The 27,350-nt window shown below is 40.0% G+C and overlaps 1 protein-coding gene across 1 annotated transcript in view; it reads left to right on the top strand.

Annotated features, from left to right (window-relative positions):
- Nucleotides 1-26,460, top strand: part of Cul2 (cullin 2) — a 38,421-nt gene extending 11,961 nt beyond the window's left edge. The window contains 24 exon segments of the mRNA XM_038334832.2: nucleotides 242-382; nucleotides 1,277-1,379; nucleotides 3,350-3,444; nucleotides 7,645-7,753; nucleotides 8,339-8,421; nucleotides 9,311-9,407; nucleotides 9,495-9,507; nucleotides 9,510-9,545; nucleotides 9,548-9,603; nucleotides 11,436-11,598; nucleotides 13,234-13,358; nucleotides 16,040-16,147; nucleotides 17,330-17,371; nucleotides 17,373-17,390; nucleotides 17,831-17,864; nucleotides 17,867-17,958; nucleotides 18,046-18,132; nucleotides 18,402-18,554; nucleotides 18,786-18,863; nucleotides 21,166-21,232; nucleotides 22,675-22,877; nucleotides 23,226-23,327; nucleotides 25,003-25,119; nucleotides 25,891-26,460. Of these exon segments, the coding sequence (XP_038190760.1) occupies nucleotides 264-382; nucleotides 1,277-1,379; nucleotides 3,350-3,444; nucleotides 7,645-7,753; nucleotides 8,339-8,421; nucleotides 9,311-9,407; nucleotides 9,495-9,507; nucleotides 9,510-9,545; nucleotides 9,548-9,603; nucleotides 11,436-11,598; nucleotides 13,234-13,358; nucleotides 16,040-16,147; nucleotides 17,330-17,371; nucleotides 17,373-17,390; nucleotides 17,831-17,864; nucleotides 17,867-17,958; nucleotides 18,046-18,132; nucleotides 18,402-18,554; nucleotides 18,786-18,863; nucleotides 21,166-21,232; nucleotides 22,675-22,877; nucleotides 23,226-23,327; nucleotides 25,003-25,119; nucleotides 25,891-26,022 (2,232 nt within the window). The 5' untranslated portion in view covers nucleotides 242-263 and the 3' untranslated portion in view covers nucleotides 26,023-26,460.
- The last annotated feature ends 890 nt before the right edge of the window (nucleotides 26,461-27,350 follow it).

The following is a 27,350-nucleotide window of genomic DNA, read 5'->3' as shown; positions in this document are numbered from 1 at the left end:
ATTTTTAGTTATGTGTATGTGTCTGAGTATTTGCACATATGCAGGTGCCCGTGGGTTGCCAGAGGCATGGGATCATCCTGGAACTGGAGTAGTTGCGGGAAGTGAGCTACCTGTTATGGGTGCTGGAAACCCAGCCTCTGGTCCTCCAGAGTACTTACTGCATGTTCTTAGTGTCTGAACCATATCCCCAGCCCACATTAAGTGGGATTCCTGCTAACATGGTTGTTGTTTTAATTAACAGGTTTCAACACTAAAGTTGCACAATGTCTTTAAAACCAAGAGTAGTGGATTTTGATGAGACATGGAACAAACTCCTAACTACGATCAAAGCTGTTGTTATGCTGGAATATGTTGAAAGAGCAACATGGAACGACCGCTTCTCGTATCCTTTAGTAGAAGCCACAAGAAACACCAAATCAAAGCTTGTTAAATGAAAACAGGTTTAAAGTCTTAGGTGTAACTGTTCTAGGGTATATTTAGATTAATTTCACAGCCTTCTATCCAACAAATTCCGAGCACAATCCTGAGTGTGTGTTTCTGGCACTACTGTGGTCTTTGGGAGTGTAGCAGACGAACCTAAAAGCATAAAATCTTTAGCGAAGGGTCTCACTCCAGCCCACACTGTTTCAAACTCACAGGGGCCTTGCAAGTGCTGTTATCTTAGATGTAAGCTGCCATGCCTGGATTTAACAACAGCACAAATCTGTCAGTGCTTCTAGTAATATGATTTAATAGCTATTGTCAAGGAAAATAGAACAGGGTAAACAGCTGAGCCATCTCTTCTGTCCTCCCCCCCCCATACTGTGTCTTTTAATCAGGGTAATTTAGTTTATAAGGTTATTATATACTACAGATAACACAAGTGTATTGGTGATTTTACTTTGCCTGTGTGGTTGTGGCACATAGCATGCTTCATGTCCAGAAAAGGATGTCTGCAGCTGAGTTAATAGACAGCTGTGAGCTATCATTGGGTACAGGAACCGAACTCAGGTCATCTGACAGCAGTGAACATCTCTCCAGCCCTTTCTATGTTGTCATATTTCCTGTTTCTTTGTATTTAAAGTACATATGCATGAATCCACACTAATAGCCCTAAGTTTTCATTTTTTACCTGTATCTTTGGTCTTGATGGTGTATGCCTATATCCCAGCCAGTAGAGATGCAGACATAGCAGTTCAGGATTACAGGGTCCACAGCACCCAGGCTCATGCTTCTTCTTTTGATGTCATACATAAGTATCATGTTTTGACTATGAGAACCTTAATAATCAATCTAGAGATATCTATGCTTTATGCGTGGCCTATCCTGAACCACTTGGAGAAAGACTTTATGCAGAAAACAAAGATTTTTTTGGAAATCATGTTCGGCATTTGCACAAGGTAAGAAATGATACAGTTTTGATATGCCTGTGCTTACAGCTGCAGTTATTTGACTAGCTCACTGATTTCCAGAGGAAAACAGCCATCAAATTAGGGTGGTTTTTTTTTTTTTTGTTTGTTTGTCGAGACAGGGTTTCTCTGTGTCCGGCTGTCCTGAAACTGGAGCTCTGTAGACCAGGTTGTCCTCTACTCAGAGATCTGTCTGTCTCTGCATCCCAGGTGCTGGGATGAAAGGCGTGCGCCAACTCTGCCCGGCTTGACCTAAATTTCTTAAATGGCAGTGTTATTTGGTTAACAGGGGAAATCAGTTTGGTATTTCAGGGGTTATTTATATTGCTACCTAATCTCAAATCTCACCGACCCTGAATGGTCTCTTTAGACCATTGGAAATGGAGATCAGCTGCAACCTAAATTGGAATTTGCCATCTGTCTTAATTAGTAGTTGGGTGACCATCAGGTCTTCATGGACAAACAAGCCTCTCCCTTGATATGGAATGGATTACCCTGTTGATCCAGAGAGCTGAACAATTATTTCTCTTAAGACATGTGGAAGAAATATACTGCTTTTAACACGTTTATTATCCATTGCATATATTCTTTAGTGTGTATTTATCATGGCAGTGGTTTTGATAGCAAGTACTTTAACATTGTTTCAATGTTTAATATGTTGCATTAGGTCAAAGTTTTGACTATTATAAGCTAGTGAGCTTGGCTATAGATAATTTATAACCATGTAAGATATTATTAATGTTGGAATTTATTAAGTTAGGCTGTGATTGGTTGTTGGTTTTTTTTTTGTTTGTTTTTGAGACAAGGTATCTTGTTATCCAAGATGACCTCAAACTGCTAAATTGTCTAAGCTATTAAATAGTCTTAAGTCTTGAACTCCTGATCTATCTCCTAAGTACTGGGATGATAGGAGTATACTGTTTAGGCTATGTGGGATTTTTTGTTTATTTATATTGTTTGTTTCCTTAGAGGCAGAGTCTCTCTGTAGCCCTAGTTAGCCTAGAAATCAGAGAACTGTACTAAAGATGCATGTCACCATGCACAGCACAAATTCTTTGAGAATTAATTAGAATTGAAACTGCTTATGGCTCAAGCCTATCCCATCACTGGGGAGGCTGAAATAGAAGGGTTTCTGTGAGTACAAGGTGATCCCAGGCTACAGAGTGTTCTGGACGAGCCTAGCCTACAAAGTCACATTATCTTAAAGAAGAGTTGAAGACTGACCTAACTCAGTAGACTGCTTATCTAACATGAAAACTAGGTTTGTTTCCCAGCAGTGCACACACTGGTTGTACTATTGCACACCTGTAGCCCCAGCTTAAGGGAGCATTGCAAGTTACAGGCCAACTTAAGCTGTAAGTGGTCCTGGTCCTATCTCAAAAACAATTTTTAAAATAACTTTTATGCAGAAATCCATGAATATAGTAGGATTGTTTATTATTTTTATGGTTGCTACAGATTGAACACAGAACTTTGCTCATGCTAGGTGGGCATGCTACTACTGATCTAGAATCTCAGCTGATGTCGTCTCTATCTCAAATAGAAAAATCTAAGTCAGGTGGTGGTGGCAGCAGCAGTGCACTTGCCAGTGTCTGAGTTCAAGGCCAGCCTGATCTATAAGAGGTAGTTCCAGGATAGGCCTCAAAGCTACAGAGAAACCCTGTCTCAAAACCAAAAAAAGCAAAAAAACCAAAACAACAACAACAACAACAAGCAAACAAACATAGCTATGATCATTTTTCCTTTTATTTTGGAGAAATCTTTGATAGTCACTTTCTTATTCTAAGGCTCACATTTTTTCCCAGTTTGATTTGTAGTAAAGATAGTTAAAAAGAAATTTATAAATGTGGATGATAATGCTTGATTTATGCTATCTTTAGAAGTTTGATTCCATACCTTCTATAATTTCATTGTGATGAAAATGATTAGTACTTTCAAAGCAAAATGTTTTTTCTGTTTAGAGAGTTCTGGAGTCTGAAGAACAAGTGCTTGTTATGTATCATAGGTATTGGGAAGAGTACAGCAAGGGTGCCGACTATATGGACTGCTTATATAGGTGAGTGCTTTAGACTTGACCATTTCCTGCATTCATAACTCATTTTTAAGATTATTTTTATGTATATGGGTGTTTTACCTGTATGTGTCTCTGAAGCATTTGCATGCCTGGTGTCCTGGGGCCAGAAGGGCATCAGATCCCTTTGGTTGTGGCTGTTAGGACTGGAAGAGCAATCAGTGCTCCTAACCGCTGGGCTCTCTCTCTACCCCAGTAATTTATTTTTAGTGTATATTATACTAATGGATTTAATTATTAAGGAGTAATTTATATTACTTCCCAGTGGAATATGGATTACTAATAGGGACTTTGTTAGATAGGTCTACAGTCTGAGACAGGTAGGTATGTAGACACTTAACCCATGGAAAAGAGAACTGTTTTGAGTCTGTTCCTTCAAATTGTGTGGACCACGTGGTAAATTTCAGCAGGGATGGTGCAGGAGCTCTGATTGGATGAAGCTTAGGGTAAATCTAAGCCATGTCCCCACGTACATTTGGAGAAGACTAATGTGCATTTTTTCAGGCTTTATTTTGCCACTGTTAAAATACTTGGTAGTTTTCTTTAAGGTCTTCTGGGCATGTGGATTCAGCCATAGTTGTGCTCCCTGCTCTCCTCTCCTCCTGTCTTCCCCCCACTGCTCCGTCTGGCTGTACACTGGATGACTAATTCTGGCACGCTCTTCTTATTCCCCTTTCCAATTTCCCTTTTCGGTATCATCTCCAGCTTAGGTCTTGTATTTCTATGGTTCTCTGTGCTGCTCCTATTTGATTCAGTCTCGTAGGCCATAAAAATAGAACAGTTGTCTATTGCATAATGACAGATCTTAAATTCTAATAAATGTCATTGATTGTTTAGACATAAGCTAACATGGCTGTGCCGTAACTGAGCACCATAGTCTTAGGGATCCTCTGAAAATGACTAGGACTTGCTCAGTAAAGCAGACTTTTTGTCTTAATTAGGGTTTTTATTGTGAAGAGACACTGTGACCATGGCAACTCTTATAAAAGAAAACATTTTTATTTGAGGTTTTGTTTTAGAGGTTTAGCCCATTATCATCATGGCAGGGAGCATGGTAGCTGGGAGTATGGTGGAATGCAGGCAGACATGGTGCTGGAGAAGTAGCCAAGAATTCTACATCTTAAAGTGACACACTTCTTCCAACAAGGACACACCTCCTAATAATGTCACGATGTCCTATGAGATTATGGGGGCAGTTACATTCAAACCACCATATTACACTTCCCGGCCCTTATAAGCTTGTGATAATTCATAATGCAAAATGCATTTGGTCCAACTTCAAAAGTCCGTATTGTCTATCACAGTCTCAACAATGTTTAAAAGTTCAAAGTTGAAAGTTTCTACTGAGATTCATGCAATCTCTTAACAATAATCCCCTATAAAATCAAAATAACAGATCACATACTTCCAACATAAAATGGCACAGCATATACATTACTGTTTAAAATAACTACCACATTTATCGACAGATAGTAAGTAAATACCAGACACTGACATGAAGTATGTGTTGCTCTTCCTCTTGGGCCTAGAGAGTCCACTCTTACAATGATTATGGCCTCTGAAACGGATTTAGTGATAATTTTATCCTGTATTTTGTGGCTTGGCCACAGATGAACCCAAGTTTCAGCATCTCACTGTGGAGAAGCTAGCTCTCCAGACATAGTCTGCTCTCCCACCCTGCTTGGCTAGAGTACTTACCATAGTGCCAAAGCAGCTCTCAGCTCTCCTGGCTTGGTGTACTCCTTTGCCTTGCTGGTTCAATAGAAGTATAATTTACTTTATCTAAGTTACCAATGTAGAAACTGGACTTCACACAGTGGCACGGTGGCTTTTAGAAAAGCAAAAACATAATTTAAAAGATTGCTGGGCAGTGATGTCACACGCCTTTAATCCCAGCACTTGGGAGGCAGAGGCAGGTGGATCTCTGAGTTCGAGGTCAGCCTGGTCTACAAGAGCTAGTTCCAGGACAGACTCCAAGCTACAGAGAACCCTGTTTAGGAAAGAAAAGATCAGTTTACTATGAAGTACAGGTTTATTGTGGCGTTAAATCTGTGAAACACTTTCTTGTACATTAGACGCTGAGGTTTTATTAAGGTAATCCCTAGCTAAATTGTAGTGTTTTGGAATGTGAAGAGAGTGAGTGAGTGTGTGTGCATGCTTTTTGTAGAAGGAGCAGCGGGCTGTGTTCCACCACCCGGCTCCTGTACGGCGAGCTTCATCCAAAATAATTACACGGAAACTGTAATTATTAGTTTTAGCCTCTTATTGGCTAATTTTTACATCTTGCTCTTTAACCCATATTTAGTAATCTGTTAGCACCACGAGGTGGTGGCTTACCAGGAGAGATCTTAACCTGCATCTGTCTCGGAGAAGAGAAGCATGGCAACTGCCTGACTCTGCTTTTTTTCTCCTACAATTCTGTTCTGTCTACTCCGCCTACCTAATTTTCTGTCCTATTAAGGGCCAAGGCAGTTTCTTTATTAACCAATTAAAATAACACATAGACAGATGACCCTCCTTCATCAGCTTTTGCCCTTGCTTATACGCATGGCCTTTAGTGCAGAGCATACTGTGCCATAGGGGGTCTCCCTAGCTGACGTGGCTTGGGAAAGAGCTGCTTTTCTTCTTGTTACTTTCCTTGGATTGTAATTTGTTTTGTGGTCCTATTCATCAAGATGGATTGACAATTGAATTTTATTTAAATTAATGCAATTATGCCAGTACTAGGTTGGTTTTTTTGTTTATTTATTTGTTGGTTTTGTTTTTGAGACAGGGTTTCTCTGCATAACCCTGGCTTTCCTAGAACTAGCTCTGTAGCCCAGGCTGACCTCGAACTCAGACATCCACTTGCCTCTGCCCTCCCAAATACTAGGATTAAAGGCCTGTGCCACCGCCTGGCTGTGTTAGTACTAGTTATAAGCACTGCACATGTCAGGCCGTGTGAGGTTAGTAGTGACTCTGAGGTCAGCCTGTCGGTAATTGAGGTAGGATGGAAACCCCATCAGTCAGACTACAGAGCTCATTGATTTTATATACTATACTGTTTCTACATGCTTTTAAAAAAATTGATTTTTTTTTTAATTTAACAAAGTCTTGTCAGCTCTTGAACTCAGTCTGTAATTGACTACTTCCCAAGCGATAGGATTATAGGTGTATGCCACCATATCTGGTTTATGTTATCTTACTAACAGTGCCCTTGATTGCAGTCTAAAATCACTAACTTGCCACTGTATGTAGTACAGTCATAGAGCTGATGACTGTGGGAGTCAGTTAATTGTCCTCTGTGGTATTGGTGTCCTATAACTGATGGTCATTCTAGTTTTATCGGTAAGGTTTGTAATAATGAGATCTTTTCACAGAGGCCATTGTTTACTTAGATAAACATAGTGTTTTTCTTGGGTTTAAACTGGGCATTTCATCTAGGCCATTCCTTGTTTACAGACTAGTCATAGTCTGTAAGACTATGTATAATGAAGTCAATGTAAACAGAGAAATGCTAGTTTCACCAAGTGGTTTTGTTTTTAAGAGGGGAATCTATCTCACTGTGTTCACCAGGCTGATCTGGAATCTTTGGCACAGGCTTCCCTATTGTTTTAGCCTCACCAGGTACATAACTATTTAAAAATTATTAAATAATCCACTTTAAAATTTTTATTTTTGTTATTTGTTTTAAAACAGGGTCTTGCTAGCTTAGCCTGTCCTTGAACTTGGTGATCGATCCACCTTTGTCCTGTCCTTATCTGAAAGGCATTTGTTGTTATTGTTCAAGTTGTATTGTTAGAAATACAACTTGAAGGGCTGGGTGCTGGTGCACACCTTTAAGAGTGGAAGGGGAGAAGGAAGGGGTGTGATATATATAAATTAAAACAATAAAACAAGAGAACTGGGGTGAAAGCATATTTTCTTCTTCGGTACCAAGGCTTACACCCAGGGTTGGTAGCACACGGGAAATCCTGCTGCTGGAAAATGCTAGGTGGACTCTGGTGGAGTGGCCCTTGTAGAAAGTTCAGGGCTAGTAATTTATTGTTTTCACTTTTTCTAACTTGTATATAATTTCTTTTAGAGTTAGCACTGAATTAGTCTGTAAACTTATGATCCCAAGATTACTATTCTAGATTCATAAATTATTTATTTTCCTACCTAAGTTTGAGTTTACATCTTGTGCATTTGTGTTTGATTTTTCAGGTATCTCAATACCCAATATATTAAAAAAAATAAATTGACGGAAGCCGATTTACAATACGGCTATGGTGGAGTAGAAGATATGAATGAACCACTTATGGAAATAGGAGAGGTAAGAAATTCTTTAAGTGACTGCAAACAATTTGTTTTTAAATTTAAATTTGTTATTATGTGTATAAATGCATGATGTACATCTGCCCCGTTGCATGATAGAGGCCAGAGGATAATTTTGATATCATTCTCCCTTTCTACCTGTATGAGTTGCAGGGTTAGCTCATCTCTACCTAGTGTGTAAATACTTCCTAATCAATAAGGATTTTATAAAGCAGCTGCTTTAGGAAGATTTTCCATGACTGTTAAAGCCATAGAGGAGGTGGAGTGGCTATGGCACAAGTGCTTGCCTCCCGACCTGCTAAGACTGCAAGCTGAGTTTGATCCCTGGAGTACTTCAGAAATTTGTGCTGACTCCTATGTGTGCACCGTGGCCCCACAGGCCCAGACACATGTTACACAAACACGCGTTTTTTAATTTTATAATTCTGATGTGATGACTGCTCCTTTGTGCTATTTTCCTTCTGCTTTTACTTGTATTTAAATATCAATATTTCTGTTTTATTTCTATTCTATTTTAAAAAAATGCTAGAATGAATGGGGAAAACTACCTAATTCAGCCTTTGATTTCTGTTGTTCCTGGCAGCTAGCATTGGATATGTGGAGGAAGTTAATGGTTGAACCCCTTCAGAATATCCTCATCCGAATGCTGCTCAGAGAAATCAAAAAGTGAGTATGGGTTTTCCGTTTGAGTTAGTGCGTAGTTACTGACTATTATGTTCTTATCATGTAGTGGTTGTTTCTGTCAATTCTGATTAATTTTGAGTTCACTTTAATTTCTTTCATCAGTTTTTCATTAAGGTTTTTCTGGTTGTTTCTCATAGCAAATACAAAATTGGGTTGCCTTTCTTCTGATTTAAGTAGTTTGCTATTGGCCAACAGCAATACTACTAATTTCTGTATGCTTATTCTGTAAATGAATTCAGTTACTTTAATTTTTTTTTTTTTTTTTTTTTTTTTTTTTTGGTTTTTCGAGACAGGGTTTCTCTGCAGCTTTTTTTTTTTTTTTTTTTTAGAGCCTGTCCTGGACCTAGCTCTTGTAGACCAGGCTGGCCTCGAACTCACAGAGATCCGCCTGCCTCTGCCTCCCGAGTGCTGGGATTAAAGGCGTGCACCGCCCGGCTTTTGGTTTTGTTTTTTTTTTTTTTTTTTTTTTTTTTTTGGTCTTAATAATTTTTGTATAAAAATTTGTGGTATATGCCCCCCAAGGCCACATGTAAACCAATACTTTACCTTTTTTTCTTCCAGTTGGAATGCTATTTAGTTCTTCCTGTCTAATTGCTGCGGCTTAGAGAGGCTTTCTGTCCTCCCCATTCAGTGCGGTGTGATGCAGCCTGGAGCCCGGGTGTCTGGTTACAGCTGCAGTCACGGTCACGCCACACCGTTCCATCACTGTGTTAGCTATAATGATGATGGTAACGAAAGGCTCTTTCACACTTAATGCCTGCGTTTTGACCTCCCAGTTTTTTATTAGGCACTAAGTTAGCAGCTGTGTATTGGCATGTATATGCACAGATTCTGTGTTCTCAAGCATATTTTGTGTTATGCTTTGTTTCAGTGATCGTGGTGGAGAAGACCCAAACCAGAAAGTAATCCATGGGGTTATTAACTCCTTTGTTCATGTTGAACAGTATAAGAAAAAATTTCCCTTAAAGGTAAAAAGTCTACTTCAAAACATGATGAGACCTTTAGTTTCTGAAATTATTTCAGTTTTTACTAATAAAATTTTAATTGATTTTCAGTTTTATCAGGGAATCTTGTGTCTCCATTTTTGACTGAAACAGGAGAATATTACAGCAAGAAGCTTCAAATTTATTACAAGAATCAAATTGCTCACAGTATATGGAAAAGGTAAAGAAACACTTCATGTTACACATCTGGCAGGGTTGTATTTAACAGCATACATATTTAATATTGCCTTAGTGGAAAAGGTTCTGTTGTAACATTTCTCCTAAGGGGGAAAATGCTATTTTAGTTACATTATTAAAATTTACTATAATATGGGCTGGATAGATTGCTCAGTGATTGAGAGCATATACAGCTCTTGTAGAGGACCTGTGGTGAGTTCCCAGAACAACCATTGTAACACCAGTTCCAGAGGCTCTAGTGATGTTCTTTCCTGGACTCCATGGGCACTCTGTACCCTGTGCACATACCTACACACAGGTGCATACAGACACATGCTAAAAAGTTAATATAAAATGGATATTGTTCTACTGTTCAGCTGTGATGATCAGAGAACAATTTGGGGCGGATTCAATCCTTCCATCATGTGGGTTCTGAGAATCCATCTTAGGGCCTTAGGCTTTATTGGTTTCTTGCTGTTTTGACACCGAGTCTTATAGCCTAGGAGGACCTCCTGTCTTCACCTCCTGAGTCCTGGGATCATAGGTGTGCATTGTTGTCTGGTTTAGCAGCTTTTGGTTTGCAGTGTTAAGGGTCAAGCCTCTTGTTATTGAGTGATTTTTGTTAGTTTAACCAGGAAGATAAAACATTGTAAGAGCTAGCCATAACGAGCACCTTTTAAAATCTAGAGACCTTTATTTTCTCTACCCAGAACTCTTGTCATTACTAGTAGGTATCCAGTAGAATAGAGCCTTATTGAGTGTTCTAATGAGATTGTTATATTTCCAATGATTTCCCTTCCATATTTCCAGACAGATAACCACCAGTCTTTAAAAGGTCACACTTATGTAATTCCTTGGGGTCGAAGTCCAGAAACTTCCTTTCCTTCGCTTCCTATCAGAGTGTTTCCTAGTCTACACAATTGTATGTAAATGTACCCGCTAGCATAGTCTTCATGGCTACAATATTGTAGTTTTGTTTTATTGAAGAATTGTCAGATTATTTACCTTCCACTTTATTAACTTTTTATTGAACTGCATTTATTTGGATTTGATTCCTTTCCATACATTGATAATCATTAATAAAGGTCTGGTTGCCATATTTGACTCACTATAAAGTCTGTCCTTAAGCCAGGCAGTGGTGACGCATACCTTCAATCCCAGCTCTCAGGAGAAAAAAGGCAGGGCAGAGACTTCTGTCAGTTGGCGGCCCTCCCGTTTCAGGACAGGCCAAGGCTTGTTAATCGAGAACCCTGTCTTTGTGGCAGGCAGGCGGGGAAGGAATCTTTAATGTGACAGTTAAGGGTGGTTTATGTAGTTTCCATTTCATAAAATGGAAAGGAGGAAGAATTTACTTCACATATTGATCTTTACACTTATTCCTGTTTAGTGTTGGCTTCCCAATACAGCAGATGATTTAGGCTGATGAGTAAAGGTAGTTCTTGTTCAGAGTACAGTGGGGGACGTAGGTGAGAGTCGGTAACCTAAGTAGATATGAAGTGACTTAGACTTTTGGTTTTTTTTTTTTTTTTTTTTTTTTTTTTTTTTTTTTTGGTTTTTCGAGACAGGGTTTCTCTGTAGCTTTGGAGCCTGTCCTGGAACTAGCTCTTGTAGACCAGGCTGGTCTCGAACTCACAGAGATCCGCCTGCCTCTGCCTCCCGAGTGCTGGGATTAAAGGCGTGCGCCACCACCGCCCGGCTGACTTAGACATTTTTTGAGTTGAAATTGGTTATATAAAGCTTTTCCATAACCTTACCTGCATTCCCTAGAGGCAATAAGAGTTGACTGATGTTACACTTTTCATCGTAGTTCATGATTATAAGGATATATTTCTGTAGGTTCTAGGTAGATTAAAAGATGAAGAAATTAGATGTCGAAAATACTTGCATCCAAGTTCATATACTAAAGTGATTCATGAGTGTCAGCAACGAATGGTAGCAGATCACTTGCAGTTCTTACACGCAGAGTGCCACAACATCATTCGGCAAGAAAGAAAGAACGGTAAGTGCTCCCAGTGGCATGTGAGTGGGGAGTAAATGATGTGTCCGTCCAAGTTTTCTATACTCCCTGGCATATTATATATTCTTTTCTGACTCGATATAGTTAGACTTTTGGAAGAGCATTTTCAAAGTACAGTCTAAGGTAAAAAGATGAATATGATTATGCTCAGGTTTCTTTGCTTAATATGTTGAATTCCTTATCTATAGTAGAAAATCAGATTGGGAAAGAAGTATAGAATCAGGAAGGATAGAACAGGGTGCTCCATCTAACTCAATTTAAAGCAAAGTACACTGAAATAGTAGCTATAAACAGTGAAAACATTTTTTTATATACTCAGCTGCTGTGTAATCAGAACAAATAAAGAATACATTAGGAAGTATGCAGAATACATGGAACTTTTCGTATTCTGGCATGGGAATATAAATTGATGCAGCCATGTTGCAAAGCTACCACTGAGTACCAAAGCAAGTATATATGTATATTTAATGATCCAACAAGTCTCAGGCTTGGGGCACCTTCCCTATGCATACGTGTACCTGTGTACAAAACTCTACAAGGATCTTTGTAGCAACATTCCTTGTAATGACTAGAATCAACCCCTATGTCCAGTGATGCTTATACCAGAGACTTACAGAAGAGAAATGAGCACACCAAAGCTAAACACAGCACAGACGAGCCATAAAGAAACAAACAAACAAACAAATAAATAAATAAATAAATGTTGACAAGAGAAATCAGTCAGAGCTGGGCAATGGTGGTGTCAAACCTTTAATCCCAGTAGAGCTCAGGCCAGCCTGGTCTACACAGTGAGCTGCAGGACAGGCTCCAAAGCTACACAGAGAAATCCTGTCTCGAGAAAAACAACAAAACAAAAAACTAAAAACAAAAAATCAGTCAGAAACATTGTGTAATTGTTTGTGTTCATAGTTGAGGCCAGGTGAGCTCAGCCTGTGGTGACTTTTGTGGAGTGACAATAGTGATAGGAGATCATATCACTATGTAGGCATTTCTAGGTATAGTTAATCTGCGTATACGAGGCATTGTGTAATAATTCATGGAGTCATAGTTAAGATATGGACAGCTATCTGCATGTATATTAACACCTCAGCAAGATGTTTAAAGTAAACGTAATATACAGAGGCATCATTTCTCACCATTCAGTAGCACTCCAAATAGTTTCTTGCTATTTGGTTCTCTGCTTAGAAGAATCTCCCTACAAGATTGACACAACCCTAGCACCTCTAGGGGTTTTTATGCTACAGATCTTCTTCCCCATATTAATAATTAGAACATCATTTCCCAGTAATTTTAATAAAGTTGTGAAATATGTGGGATTGCTCTATGCACCAGTATAAAATACTTTTTAAGTTAAGATCTGCTGAAGTTGCCAATAGCACATATTGCACAATAGCAAGTGAGTACAGGGGAAGAGGATATGTTTTCTTGAATGTTCATCCATTATCACCGCATAACAGGCAACAGCATTGAAGGAGGTAAGGTGACTGGGAACTGAGGGGTGCCTTTGTGTTCAAGTGGGGCGTGTCTTTGTCCACGTATTTCTTTAATGTCTGCATTTTAAAGTGTTACTACATAGTAAGGTTGTTTGGAAGCTTGATGAACTCTTTTTCCCCTCAGACATGGCAAATATGTATGTCTTGCTCCGTGCTGTGTCCACTGGCTTACCTCATATGATTCAGGAGCTCCAGAATCACATCCATGATGAGGGCCTCAGAGCAACCAGTAACCTTACTCAGGAACACGTGAGTGCACAGAAGACTTAAAACAACTCTCTTAGCCAGACAGAGAGGTTTGCTTCTGACCTTGATGGTTATAAAAAAAAAGGGTTGTCACAGGAAACTAAGAAATTTATATTCAAATCTTTAAATCTCAAACTTAGTGAGTTTCTTGGGATTATTTAAATTGTGAGCAGGCTGCCCCCTAACAATACTGATTGCCGTGGAGCATTTGTTAACTTCTGACAGGAAACTATTTGTAGTTTGTATATAATTGTATTTCTTTGTAAGTGGCAAATTTTAAAAGCTTCCCCGCTCTGTGCATGCCATTCCAAATGCCAGTCACTCTCCCTCAACTTCCCTAAAGCCTCAGCTTCTGCCCTGTGACCAAGTATTGTTGGTGTTAGTACTAGGGATATTCAAAATTTATTACTAGGTTTCTAGATTATTCAGAATATTGAGTGACATTGAACAAAAAACTGAGCCTCATTTTCAGGGCTGAGATGTGAGACTTTGCATTTGTGGTAACTCTCAAATTCAGTCATCGCTCTTTCAGAGGGAAAGCAGCAACTCTTAAGTATTGTGCCCCTCTAAGCTAGGGGGTTAATTCTGCCCACGGCAAGGATCTTATTCCCACAGGCGTAGGCTTTCTACTTCTCCCAGCATGCTTGCTTGCTTGCTTGCTTGCTTGCTTGCTTCCTTCCTTCCTTCCTTCCTCCTTCCTTCCTTCCCTCCCTCCCTCCCTCCCCCCCCTCCCTCTCTCCTCTCCCTCCCTCCCTCCCTCCCTTCCTTCCTTTCTTTCTGATATTTTTATTGAGCTCTATTTTTCTCCGCTCCCCTCCCTGCCTCTCCCCCTCCCCTCTTCAAAGTCCCATGCCTCCCAATTTACTCAGGAGATCTTGTCTTTCTCTGGGATTGTGGTTTTGTAGGCTGGTTTTCTTTGCTTTATGTTTTAAAAACGCCTATGAGTGAGTATATGTGATAACTGTCTTTCTGTGTCTGGGTTACCTCACTCAAAATAATGTTTTCTAGATCCATCCATTTTCCTGCAAAGTTCAAGATGTCGTTTTTTTTTCTGCTGTGTAGTACTCCATTGTGTAAATTTACAACAATTTTTCTTATCCATTCTTCGGTCGAGAGACATTTAGGGTTGTTTCGAGGTTCTGGCTATGACAAAGCTACTATGAACATAGTTGAGCACATGTCCTTGTGGTACGATTGAGCATCCTTTGGATATATACCCAAAGTGGTATTACTGGGTCTTGAGAAAGGTTGTTTCTTAATTTTCTGAGAAATCGCCACACTGACATCCAAAGGGGTTGTACCAGTTTGCATTCCCACAGCAATGAAGAAGTGTTCCCTTTTCCCACAACCTCTCCAGCATAAGTTGTCATCAGTGTTTTTGATCTTGGCCATTCTTACAGGTGTAAATGAAATCTCAGAGTGTATTGATTTGCATTTCTCTGACTAAGGATGTTGAGCATTCCTTAACTGTCTTTCAGCCCATTTTAGATTCCTCTGTTGAGAGTTCTGTTTAGGTCTGTACTCCTTTTATTATTATATTATTAGATTATGTGTGCTTGGTGTCCAATTTCTTGTTCTTGTATATTTTGGAGATCAGACCTCTGTCTGATGTGGGGTGGTGAAGATCTTTTCCCATTCTGTAGGCTGTCATTTTGTATTGTTGACCATATCCTTTTCTTTACAGAAGCTTTTCAGTTTCAGGAGGTCCCATTTATTAATTGTTTCTCTCAGTGTCTGTGCTGCAGGGGTTCTATTTAGGAAGTGGTTCCCTGTGCCAATGTGTTCAAGTGTACTTCCCACTTTCTCTTCTATAAGGTTCAGTGTGGATGGGTTTTTGTTGATGTCTTTGATCCATCATGGTGATAGATATGGGTTTATTTTCATTTTTTTAAATATTTATTTATTTATTATGTATACAATACTCTGTGGTGTGTATGTATGCAGGCCAGAAGAGGGGACCAGACCTCATTACAGATGGTTGTGAGCCACCATGTGGTTGCCGGGAATTGAACTCAGGACCTTTGGAAGAGCAGGCAATGCTCTTAACCACTGAGCCATCTCTCCAGCCCCTATTTTCATTTTTTCTACATGTGATATTCAGTTATGCCAGCACCACTTGTTAAATGTGCTTTTTTCCATTGATATTTTTTGCTTCTTCATCAAAGATCAGGTGTTTGAAGATGTGTGGATTGATATCTGGGTCTTCTATTCGGTTCCATTTGTCATCCTGTCTGTTCTTATGCCAATACCAGGCTGTTTTCAGTACTGTAGCTCTGTAGTAGAGTTTGAAGTCAAGATTGTGATGCCTCCAGAAGTTCTTTTATTATACAGGATTGTTTTGGCTGTCCTGGGTTTTTTGCTTTTCCATATGAAGTTGAGTACCGTTCTTTTGAGGTCTGTGAAGAATTTGCTGGGCATTGCATTGAATCTGTTCAGTCTTTCATTATAGCCTCCTGGTGTTCAAACAGAAAAGTGTATAGATTTGTGTGGCAGAGGACTTGTTAGGCCTGGTGTTGAATGGCAGTTCCATTTGATACAAATGGCAGTCCCATTTAATATTAGACCTTGTAGCTAGAGGTGGCAGGTGGAGTGTGTATATGAAGGGATGGGGGGAATATGATTAAGCATTACTCTTCTTGAATATCTTAAAATGTGGATTTATACTTTGTATTTTATGTTTTTAGATGCCAACACTATTTGTGGAATCAGTTTTGGAAGTACATGGCAAATTTGTTCAACTTATCAACACTGTTTTGAATGGCGATCAGCATTTTATGAGTGCTCTAGATAAGGTAACAATGGTATATGTACATAATTCTTTTTAACCTGTAATGTAAAATTTCTAATTAGGCATCTTGGTTAGACATATAAGTTTGAGATCTCTGAGACACTCAAGTTCTCATTAAATAATCACATTGAATTTGAGAGGCTAAGTAATTTTAAACTGGTTAGTGAGCTCCATAGAGTTTCCTATGTCAGTATTACTGATGTTAGTACACTGTTGTGCATAATCCTAATGTCTGTTAGAACTGATACTTTTTTTGTATAGTCCCAGGAGTGGTAGGGCTGGTATTTTCCTGTAATCTTTGCCATATTTCAGCTGTATTCATTTTTTGAAAGACACCAGGAATTTGAATTGGTATTTGACATAAGAAATTCACTTACAGATTATAATATATCAAAAAGTACCGCTAACATTTCATTGATGAGTAGCAGATACTATCTTATAATGAGGAAGGGCATAGGTAATTCTATAATAATATTTTGGTTTATGTGGTAAGTTACCATTCTGTCAGCATGATAAAATACTGAGCTAAGCAGAAGGAAATTCTTTGTTTTCCTTTGGTCTTTCGAGACAGAGTGTCTCTGTCCTGGCTATCCTGGAACTCACTTTGCAGACCAGGCTGGCCTCAAACTCACCAAGATTCACCTGCCTCTGCCTCTGAAGTGCTGGGATTAAAGGTGTGTCACCACTGCCTGGCTCTTTTTAACTCAAAATTTCATATGTTTCTGGCTTTCTAATTGACCATGCTACATGCTACATGCTACCTCTCACGGTAGATAGATGAAACTGTTCACTGAATGGTGACCTGAAGTAGCAGAGAGAGGGGGAAAAGAAGGCCCAGAGGTGCCAATATCCTTTTAACACATAACCTTAAGAACTTCTGGGGGAAATAGCTCAGTCTCAGTACGTGTGTGAAAAACAAGTGTAGCAGCGTAGTCCCAGTGCTGGGGAGGTGAAGAAGGGCAGCTGGGGCTTGCCGTCCAGCCAGGGTAGCCTCAACACAAAGTGGATGGCTCTTGAACAAGGTAGACCTTGCCTCTCTACATGTGCAGGTGCATGTATTCTCCCTTGCACTAGACAGAGAGGGAGAGATAGCTGGGTATTATAGATATGATTACAGCTGATCTTCAGCCTCCTGTGTGCTCTCGCCTACTTCTGGTAACTAATCGTGGGCTGTCTTCTTGTTTAGGCCCTTACATCTGTTGTAAATTACAGAGAGCCCAAGTCAGTTTTGCAAAGCGCCTGAACTGGTAAGTTTAGTTGCTTAAAAGTAATCTCATGCAACGTTAGTAAGGAAAAATTGGTAGACTGGCAAAATTAATTTGTTTTTGTGTACTTTTTTCAAAAGATGAAACTGTCTGCGTTATATATAGTCTTAATTTTATGTCCAGAATGCATTAGACCATGTGCCCTTTCTTAACCAAAGGAGAACATAGTTCACATATAGCATGATAAAAGAAACGTTTAGTGCTTATTATGGTCACTAATTACTGGCTAGATTTTTTAACAGCTTAGAACATCTGTTGAGGCACTTTGCTTGCTTTTTGTTCTGTTGCTGGTAACTATTCCTGGCCTGTTCTCAGGGCTGGGTCCTTACGTCACTTTTTAAGTGACCCACCATCCATGTTTTGTGTTGCTACCATGTCTGTCCCAAGGGCTCTTGTAAGATTATTATCAATTTCTTTTTGAGCTTGCTAAGTACTGTGACAACTTGCTGAAGAAGTCAGCAAAGGAATGACTGAGAATGAAGTGGAGGACAAACTCACCAGCTTCATCACCGTTTTCAAATACATCGATGACAAAGACGTTTTTCAGAAGGTAAGCCGAACAGAGTATTTAGTTAGTATTTGGCTTTATTTTGGAGTTGAAGTCCTAATGAAAATAACCGTTTACATTTTCATGCAGTTCTATGCAAGAATGCTAGCAAAACGTCTAATTCATGGGTTGTCTATGTCTATGGATTCGGAAGAAGCCATGATCAATAAATTAAAGGTAACACAAATCATTGTACCAACAGCCAAATAGCTCATTTTATGTATTGACTGCATAATTCACAGCAAGTCCCATTTCTTACTGTGTGTGCATATATAAGTGGTCAGATGTAAATGTATTTGCATACAATGCTATATGTCAGTATGAGACTCAAAGAAGCAGAAGTTTCCATGATTTAGAATGATCTCTCTAAGTTCAGTATTAATTCAAAACAAAACAACCCATCTCTGGTCTCCCGATTCATCCTGGCTGATTAATTTGTTTTCCAGCAAGCCTGTGGTTATGAGTTCACCAGCAAGCTGCATCGGATGTACACAGACATGAGTGTCAGTGCTGATCTCAACAATAAGTTCAACAATTTCATCAGAAACCAAGACACGGTGATAGATTTGGGGATTAGTTTCCAAATATATGTCCTTCAGGTATGACAGTGCTTGTTTACATTTGTGAATGTGACAATGTGAGCAAATGACTCCTATTGCAATGCATGGTCAGCTGTGGACCACACTTTATAGACTTGTAATAAAATGTGTCCTGATGGTGAAGGCCATAGCACTGTCAGCATTATGAGAAAGGGAAAAGGCCTGTTTCAGCTGCTGCTGGCCCAGTAGATCTCTAGCTGTTGAACTTTTTATTTCACTGTTCCTTTCTAGGCTGGTGCATGGCCTCTCACTCAGGCTCCTTCATCCACATTTGCGATTCCTCAAGAGTTAGAAAAAAGTGTACAGATGGTAAGTGTGCAGGAAAGATGCAGTAAACAAAGGCATTGTAATGACTTTGTGTATGTCTGATTCATAGTATTGGTTATTCTGGTATTGTATGAAGATTTAGGGCTACTTGAATGTCTCAGTGGGTGATGGCACCTGCCACTAAGCCTGACAACCTGGATTCAGTTACCAGGCTCTACATGGTCGATGTAGAGAACTGGCTCCCTCAGGTTGTCCTCTCTCTTTCACGCATGGCCCATAACATGGAGTACTCCATCACCCCAATAAATAAACGCACATTAGTTTAGGACAAAAGGAAGCTTCAGTGTCATTCTAACTCCATTGAATTTTGAGGTCATGTTTGTGCTTCATTTAGTCCTAGTAACATTTTAATTTTCCTGTAATCTAAGCAAATGTTATGTGCAAAGTGAGATACCAAAAAATAAAATATGGAGTCAGGCGGTAGTGGTACACATCTCTAATCCCAATACTTGGGAGGCAGAGGCAGATGGATCTATATGATTTCATATCTAGTCTGATCTACAAAGGGAGTTCTAGAACAGCCAGAGCTGTTAGAGAAACCCTGTCTCACAAAAGCAAAACAAAATATATATGTATGCTACATATTCAAGTGAAAGTCTGTTACACTCACACACAAATAAGTGTGTGTGTGTGTGTGTGTGTGTGTGTGTGTGTGTATGTGTGTGTTGTTTGTTTTTTTGAGACAGGGTTTCTCTGTGTAAAAGCTCTGGCTGTCCTGGAACTCACTTTGTAGACTAGGCTGGCCTCAAACTCAGAGATTCACCTGCTAATGCCTCCCAAGTGTTGGAATTAAAGGAATATGCTACCATGCCCAACATTTTTTAAAATAAAAGTGAAATATAGAATAAAATGAAGGAAGCCCTGGGTTCCACTCCATCACAAAACCAAGCGTGGCGGTGCACATCTGTAATCCTAGCATGCAGGAGATAGAGGCAGGAAGACCAGAAGATCAAAGTCCTTCACAGCTGTGTATTAAGCTAAAGGCCACCTGGGCTCTCTGAGACTGTGCTCTCAAATTCACACATTGATTATAGGGAAGGGATTTTCCACATTTTAATTTATTCTTTAATTGTGTGTGTGTATCTAGCACGTATCATCTACCTGTGGGTATGTGTGTGAGTGCAGGTTCCCACAGGTCAGTGAGGTGATGGGATCCCCTAGGGCTGGAGTAATATGCAGCTGTGAGCCATTTCTTGTGGGAGCTTGGAATCAAAATGTCATTTGTAAGAGCAGTATGTGTTCTTAACTGTCAAATTCATCTCTTTAGTGTCCATACAATTATAAATCTAAGTGCAATATCAACAAAAGACTATGGATAGAGAGGTACCTCGAACCCCACAACTTTGTTGATGTCATTGTTGACACGGACATCATGGACCCTGTTTTGTATTAACCACACATGCACTGGTCAGCTTGTAAACTATGGGAGTCTATGTGCTGGTAAATGTAGGTGTGACCATCATGTATATGATGGCATATGTTTAAACAGAATCTTTAAGTCTAGATTAATATTAGTAGTGATAAATTGATATATTTCTGATTTTATGCAAAGATGTAAAATTTGCAGGTGCTGAGGTTTGAGAAAACTGGACAGGCGGTAGGTGAAGAGTTGGGATAGGACCAAGGGCTTTGGTGCAGTGGACCTGTGCTCAGATTCTAGTGCTCTTTGCCTTGGCGGGGAGAAGACACAAGGACTGGAGTTCTGGGCTGGCCAGTGCAACCGAGATAGCACGCTGCGGATTCAGTGATGAATAATGTGAACCATTGAGGAAGACATGTCCATGTCACCTTGTGTCCTTCACGTATACACAAGCTGGGATAGTTAAATAGCATGCTGACATGTCGTGGTAACTCAGATTGTAGCAGAGAAATATTTCCATAGACTGATTCCTACATAGGCAGCCTGTTGCCTGAGTTACTCTCTGCCCTTCCTCATTTAATGCTGTTTAACCAGGGTGGCCTCAAATTCCTGGGCTCAAGTAAATCTCTGCCTTAGCTTTGCATGTCTCTGTGACTGTGCACACACCATAGCATTTCTCTGCTCTACTTTATGGGTGGGATGCTTTACATGCAGGAACCCAGAGCAAGCCACTGCCGACTCAGCAGATTCACCACAGGTTGGTGCCAGCACATAGCAGTGATTATTCGTGATCTTGAGCAGGCACTGTGGACAAGGTATACACCATTAAGTGAACTGAGATGCGTTATCTTGTCAGGATGGTAATAAATTACAGGTAAAAAGTTATGGGACCTAAAAATAGCTTAACATCTCTCTCTTTCACAGTTTGAATTATTTTATAGCCAACATTTCAGTGGAAGGAAACTGACGTGGTTACATTATCTCTGTACAGGTAATGAACATTTAATTACTATTTGTTCAATGATATTTACCTGCTTGTATTCATTTAGAATAATAATTTTTGTAGTCTAATTATAGTTTTTCTCCACCTCCTTTTTTGGTACTATTAAGGAAGCCTACCACCATTGAACTATGTTTATAACCCTGATGATAATGTTCCTTTTAAATTTTTTGGGTTGTATGACTGCATTTTTGTAGCATTTTATAAATATTAGAGAATTTGTTAAGAAAGGCAGACTAATGGGTTAGATATTCTTGAATAGCTGTTCTCCGACGTTTCCTGAGCCCTGTACATTGACTTTTATTTACAGTGCTGTCATGAAGTGTCAGAATAGAAGCAGGTATTCTAAGATTGCCTTTCTTCTTGGTTCCGTGGAGATGTTCAGCCAAAGCAAAGGCACGTATTCTTTTCCTTAGGCTCAAATTATTTTACTTGGTTAATTTGTGTTGAGTTATGCATGGGTGTGCTTGCCCTATGGGTGCATATGGAGATCACGGTCAGCACTGGCTGACTTCCTCCCCCTTCTTTTTGAGACATTACCTGTAGCTCACCAGTTCAATTAGAGCTACCCAGCAAGCTTACCCATGCTGTCCTTGATCACAGACGTGTGCCCTGGCCCTGGCCGTCTGGTGGCTAGAGATTCCAACTCAGGTCCTAGCACTTGTGCAGCGAGTACATTACCCCATCAGGGTTTTATTAGTGTTTTGTTTTTGTTTTTAACTTGAAGAGTTGCCTGACAACTAATTGCAGCACTTGGGAGGCAAAATTAGTGAATTTGAGACCATGTGGTCTGTCTGTATCTGTGCATTCGTGAAGTGTACCCAATTCTGCCACATGTGGCATGGGGGCATCAGAGGGAAACTGTGGGAATCGGTCCTCTTCTTCCACAGTGTGGGTACCAGGGTTGAACTCAGGCAGTCAGTCTTTGAGAACACACAAGCAGTGATGGTATGGTATTGTAGGTTTTACTCTTTTACTCTTTGGGGGCTGCCACCCAGTTTGTAAATAAATGCACACAGAGCCTTATTCTTTCTTAAGAATTCCCAGCGTTAGCTTGACTTGTTTCTAGCCAATGTTTCTTAAACTATCCTGGGCTTTTTACCTTTCTTTATTCTATAGATATTTCATCCCTTCTTTTCCATGGCTGGCTGGGTGGCCTTTTATTCTCACTTCTTGATCTCTCTTGCTCCTCCTTCCTCTCCTCCCAGATTTCTCCTTCTATGTATTCTCTCTGCCCGTCAGCCCTGCCTGTACTCAGTACTCGCACACGACAGCCCCATGTCCTGCAAACGAGAACTTTGGATGCCTTCCCAGGAGCTTTAAGATGTCTTTGGTTTACTTTTTTAGGGAAAAACAAACTATCATTTATGACAGCTTTGAAATGAAAATCATTTGGATAATCAGTATATTGTCAATTTTTGTTTTATTTGTAGGCGAGGTTAAAATGAACTATTTGGGAAAACCATATGTGGCTATGGTCACAACCTACCAAATGGCGGTTCTTCTTGCCTTTAACAACAGTGAGACTGTCAGCTATAAAGAACTCCAAGACAGCACTCAGATGAATGAAAAGGAGCTGACCAAAACAATCAAATCATTACTTGATGTAAAAATGATAAACTATGATTCAGAGAAGGTAACTTCCCAAGGGACTCCAAGCTATACCTGATGAAGGTTCTTTTACGGGTATTGGTTTTAAGGATGTGGTGTCGTCCACGTGACTCTGTAAATTAGCCCCTTATGAAAAAAGACCCCTGGCTTTTCCACAGATGAACAAAATACTATTGGGGAGGGGGGTCCATTGACCTTCAGAACCTTGGAAGCATAGCTTCCTTTAGAGCTGGCTCACTTGTCTGCAGTATGATTACCTCAGCATTGTTAGTATATGTAACGGCTGGGCCTGGAAATAGTTACTTTCTAAATAGAAACTGCTTAAAGTTCTGGTAAACGTGAAATCAGAAAAAAAATTTTGTTTTAAATATAGGAGGATATTGATGCAGAATCGTCATTTTCTTTAAATATGAGCTTCAGCAGTAAGAGAACAAAATTTAAAATTACTACGTCAATGCAGAAGGACACACCACAAGTAAGTGCTTGTTGGAATGCCAGTTCTTTTAGAAATATTTAAGTAGTGGTTGAATGAGTCCATTTTATACCTAGATCAAGCAAACCTTTGCACTCTAAAATTAATAATAAATATTCAATTTGTTGGCCTTACAATTATGTGTCTGCCAGTATGTCAGTGTTTGAAGATAGGCAGCTTATTCAGGGGAGCTCCAGTTCAGTTATCTACTCAGCAATTATGCCAGTTATAAATAGTGGTAGGTTTTGTTCAATTTTCATCTGTGTATCCATGTATTTCTCTCATCCCCTCTCACTCTGCTGATGCCCTCTTGCCAAACGATCCCTCTTTGTTTTTATTTTTAATGATTCCATAAGTTTAATTAAGATTACTTAAAGAAACTGAGCAACTTAACCAGTGTCTACACTATTGAGCAAAATGCTTCTTTCTTAGCAAACAGTAACTTCATGAGTTGGGGACTGTGGGTGCATAAGGGAGAGAGTATATTAATGAGTGAATGAAAGGATGTATGTATGTATGTATGTATGTATGTATGAATATAGCCATTAGGACATGCTGTGTGAATGCTCTGACAATGAGCTATATCCCCAAGCCAGTAGTTTATTTTAAAACATAGTTTGGGCTTGTGTGTGTAGCTCAAAGGTAGAGTGCCTGCCTAGCACGTGAGTCCCTAAAAGAAACTAAAGAAGGAAGGGGATTCTTATGTGTGGATGCACAGCTTGCCCTACATGGTTTGTCTGGTATTGAGCCAGCAGGAGTGTGGTTGAGACTCTTGGATGAAGCAGGGTGGCTGGCTTTTGGGTGAGTTCAGTATTGATCACCAGGCTTCATTCAGACTTTGCTGACTGCCCTTTAGATTCTGGGATGGGAAGTAGATAAGATATCAGGCTCTTGGAGGAGGGGAGACACACACATCAATTGCCATGAGTTTTGAACCCTAATGTAACCAAGGTCTCATTTCCAGTAGAGTGAACAACAGTCTAAGGAATTTGTCCTTAAAAGACTGCTGTGTAATCCCTAATCTTCTGGCATCATCTGCCTCTCTGCCTCAAGCCCTTGTATTTCATTGTTGATCACCCTTTTCTGGCCTGTCTTCCCTGCATACTCTTCACGAGCCAAAGGAGCCCCGCTATCCCGCTCCAGCCCTATCCTATCCAGTCTGTGCTGAGCACCGCGCATGCTACAACTTCATCTGAAAGCATCTTAGCACAGAGGCTAACTGATAAGCCAACAGTCTTAAAATTTTCTTAAGTAACTTAAGTCCTTTTTATTTTTTTTTCTTATTTATATTCCAGTATAGTTTAGATATAGTTTAGTGTAAATTTCATAAGTAGCCTAGCTTTATCTTGCATATATGTATAACCCACTTTATCTGATTCCCTGACCCTCTGAGGGTTTAATTTGTTTTTTAAAGACATTTTTATTTTGTATGTTTCTGAATGTTTTGCCTGACTGCATGCATGTATGTCCAGAAGAGAAGGACTTGGTCCACTGTGAATACTGGAAGCCAAGCCTGGGTTGTCTGTGTGTGAAAGCAGCCAAAGCTGTTAACTACCGAGCCATCTCTCTAGCCCCTGATGCTAATTAGTAACTGGAATTTTAAAAATTTGCTAATGGAAACTTGAAAACAAGGTTCCGTGTCTTATGTGTGGGTCACCGCTGCTGTCCATGCAAACAGGAGCTGGAGCAGACAAGGAGTGCCGTCGATGAGGACCGGAAGATGTATCTCCAGGCTGCTATCGTCCGCATCATGAAAGCTCGCAAAGTGCTTCGGCACAACGCCCTCATCCAGGAGGTAAAGGGGAAGTCCTCGGGATTTTGTAGTGTGCCCCATTAAAGCTGAGACAACTAATATTGACCAAACGGCATAAAGAAATGTTGGTTTTAAAGAGTTCTTACAATTTTGGTGGTAGAACCAGCATTGCTCTGTTTTGAACTTAGAGATCCTAACTTGCCAATTTGCTAAATCGCCTTTCCACCTGGAAAAAGGGAACACTTCAAGCGTTCGTGTGTTCCTTCATTCCCTTTACACACTAATATTTGTGTGGGACAAAACACCTTAAAGCTATTCTGCAGTGCAGAGATATCAACTTGCACTGAAAGAAAAATTTGGTATCGCGACTGTGCATCAGCCAGGCAGTAGTGGCACATGCCCTTAACCCCAGCACTTGGAAGGCAGACGCAGGTAGGTGGATCTCTGAGTTTGAGGCTAGCCTGATCTACAAGAGCTAGTTCCAGGAAAGCTAGGGCTGTGACATAAACCTTGTCTCAAAACAAAACAAAATAAAACAAAAAGTGTGTGTGTGTGTGTGTGTTAGAAGAAAAGTAGAGTTAGCATTAGACTTGGAGGCTTATTGAACAATGTAGGTAGGTGACAATGTTGGTAATTTTACTATTTTGCTGTATCTTATATTCTGCACTTAAATTCCTCTATCATCACGTAAAAACCGATTTCCCTTGCATTCTCTAAATGCACTGCCTGTTCATGTCAATCTCCTTACAGCTGATAGGTTGGAAGTGGGTGCTTATGCTTGCTAACTAGAGCTTGACTCCCTGTCTCTCGCAGGTAATAAGCCAGTCAAGAGCCAGGTTCAACCCCAGTATCAGCATGATTAAGAAGTGCATAGAGGTGCTGATAGACAAGCAGTACATTGAGCGCAGCCAGGCTTCTGCAGATGAATACAGTTACGTCGCGTGACACCCTCTTCCGGTGCGGGTGTGAGGTCATTGCCATCACCGTTCGGTGTGCTCCTGTGGGAAAAAGCAGGCCTGTGCCTCCATACTTCGGTTATTTGGCAGCCCCTGTTTTTCTGCTGTTTACAACATCACCAGTGCCACGTCATGAGCGTCAGAGAAAATGCCTAGCGATATTTCAAGCTCATGTCAGGATGACATTTCTTAAAACTTAAAACTAGAAGAATGAGTGAAGTATTGCTGAAATGTGGGATTCGGTTGGGTACCATGCTTTCTCCCCTTCACGTTTGCAGTTGATGTGTTTTTTTTTTAAATGTATCTTAAAGGACATAAAATAAAAACTTAAATATTGTAATATGACAGATAACCTAATAATTGTATCTACATTAAAATGACAAACATGATGTTGCTGCTTGTCAAATAAAAAAATAAAGAAACAGAATGCCTTTTTCTATGTGGATGGAATATCAGGTTGGACAGAAAATAAGACCTCCAAGCAGCCAGCAGCATTTCATCCTGGTGGTGAGGTGCACTTGGGCTCCTGTTTAACCTTCAATTAAGACTTCCTCATTATTGTTTTTGGATACATAAAATTGCATCTGGTGTAAAATTCTCTTCTGTGAATTTGAGCTAAATGGCATAAGCGATTTTGCCAACTGAAGATGTAATTCTGTATGTTTTTCATGATGTGCTGTGCACGAAACAGAGTGGTGGCCACTGTGGTGACTTGAGCCTGGCCGAGCAGGACCTGCTCCCCCTCGACTCGCTCTTCTCGATGCATTAACGCTGACATGATGGGTACTGTTGCTCTCCCGGAGTTGTAGAGACTCTGACTCCAGTGAATTCCTTCTCCTCGCCCTGCCCACCCCCAGCACCCCTTCCCCAGTGCAGGTCACTCCCCATCGTAAGTCGATAGTGTCCCTCAACGCTCTGACACATTCCACCACCACCTTGTACAGGGACATGAAATCTCCCGTTAGTTTGTTTACTGCAGATAACAGGGGCATTAAAATACTCTGGTCTACCATATTCCATCTGCCATCCCCATATCATTGCTTTTTTTAAAGCCAGAGTATTTAAAGCATATACAATACAAATACTTTGTTTATACTCAATTTATATCTCTTAACAGATAAGGCCTTAAACCCACAATGATAATATGCTGAATAAATAAACAGTACTTAATTTACATTCTCATGTGGTGCATATTTAAATTAATGACTGGTTGATTTGATTACACCTTTTCTTGTTTTAAAGAATTCAAAAAGTCTACTGGGGTTCTAATGACGTCTGCTGTCTTTATTATCTTGCCTTTCTACCTTCTAAGGATAA

Source organism: Arvicola amphibius, chromosome 6 (genome assembly GCF_903992535.2).
Source record: "Arvicola amphibius chromosome 6, mArvAmp1.2, whole genome shotgun sequence".
NCBI classification, from domain to species: domain Eukaryota; kingdom Metazoa; phylum Chordata; class Mammalia; order Rodentia; family Cricetidae; genus Arvicola; species Arvicola amphibius.
Note: the sequence above shows the minus strand (reverse complement) of the source record. Positions and strands in the feature narration are given on the sequence as shown.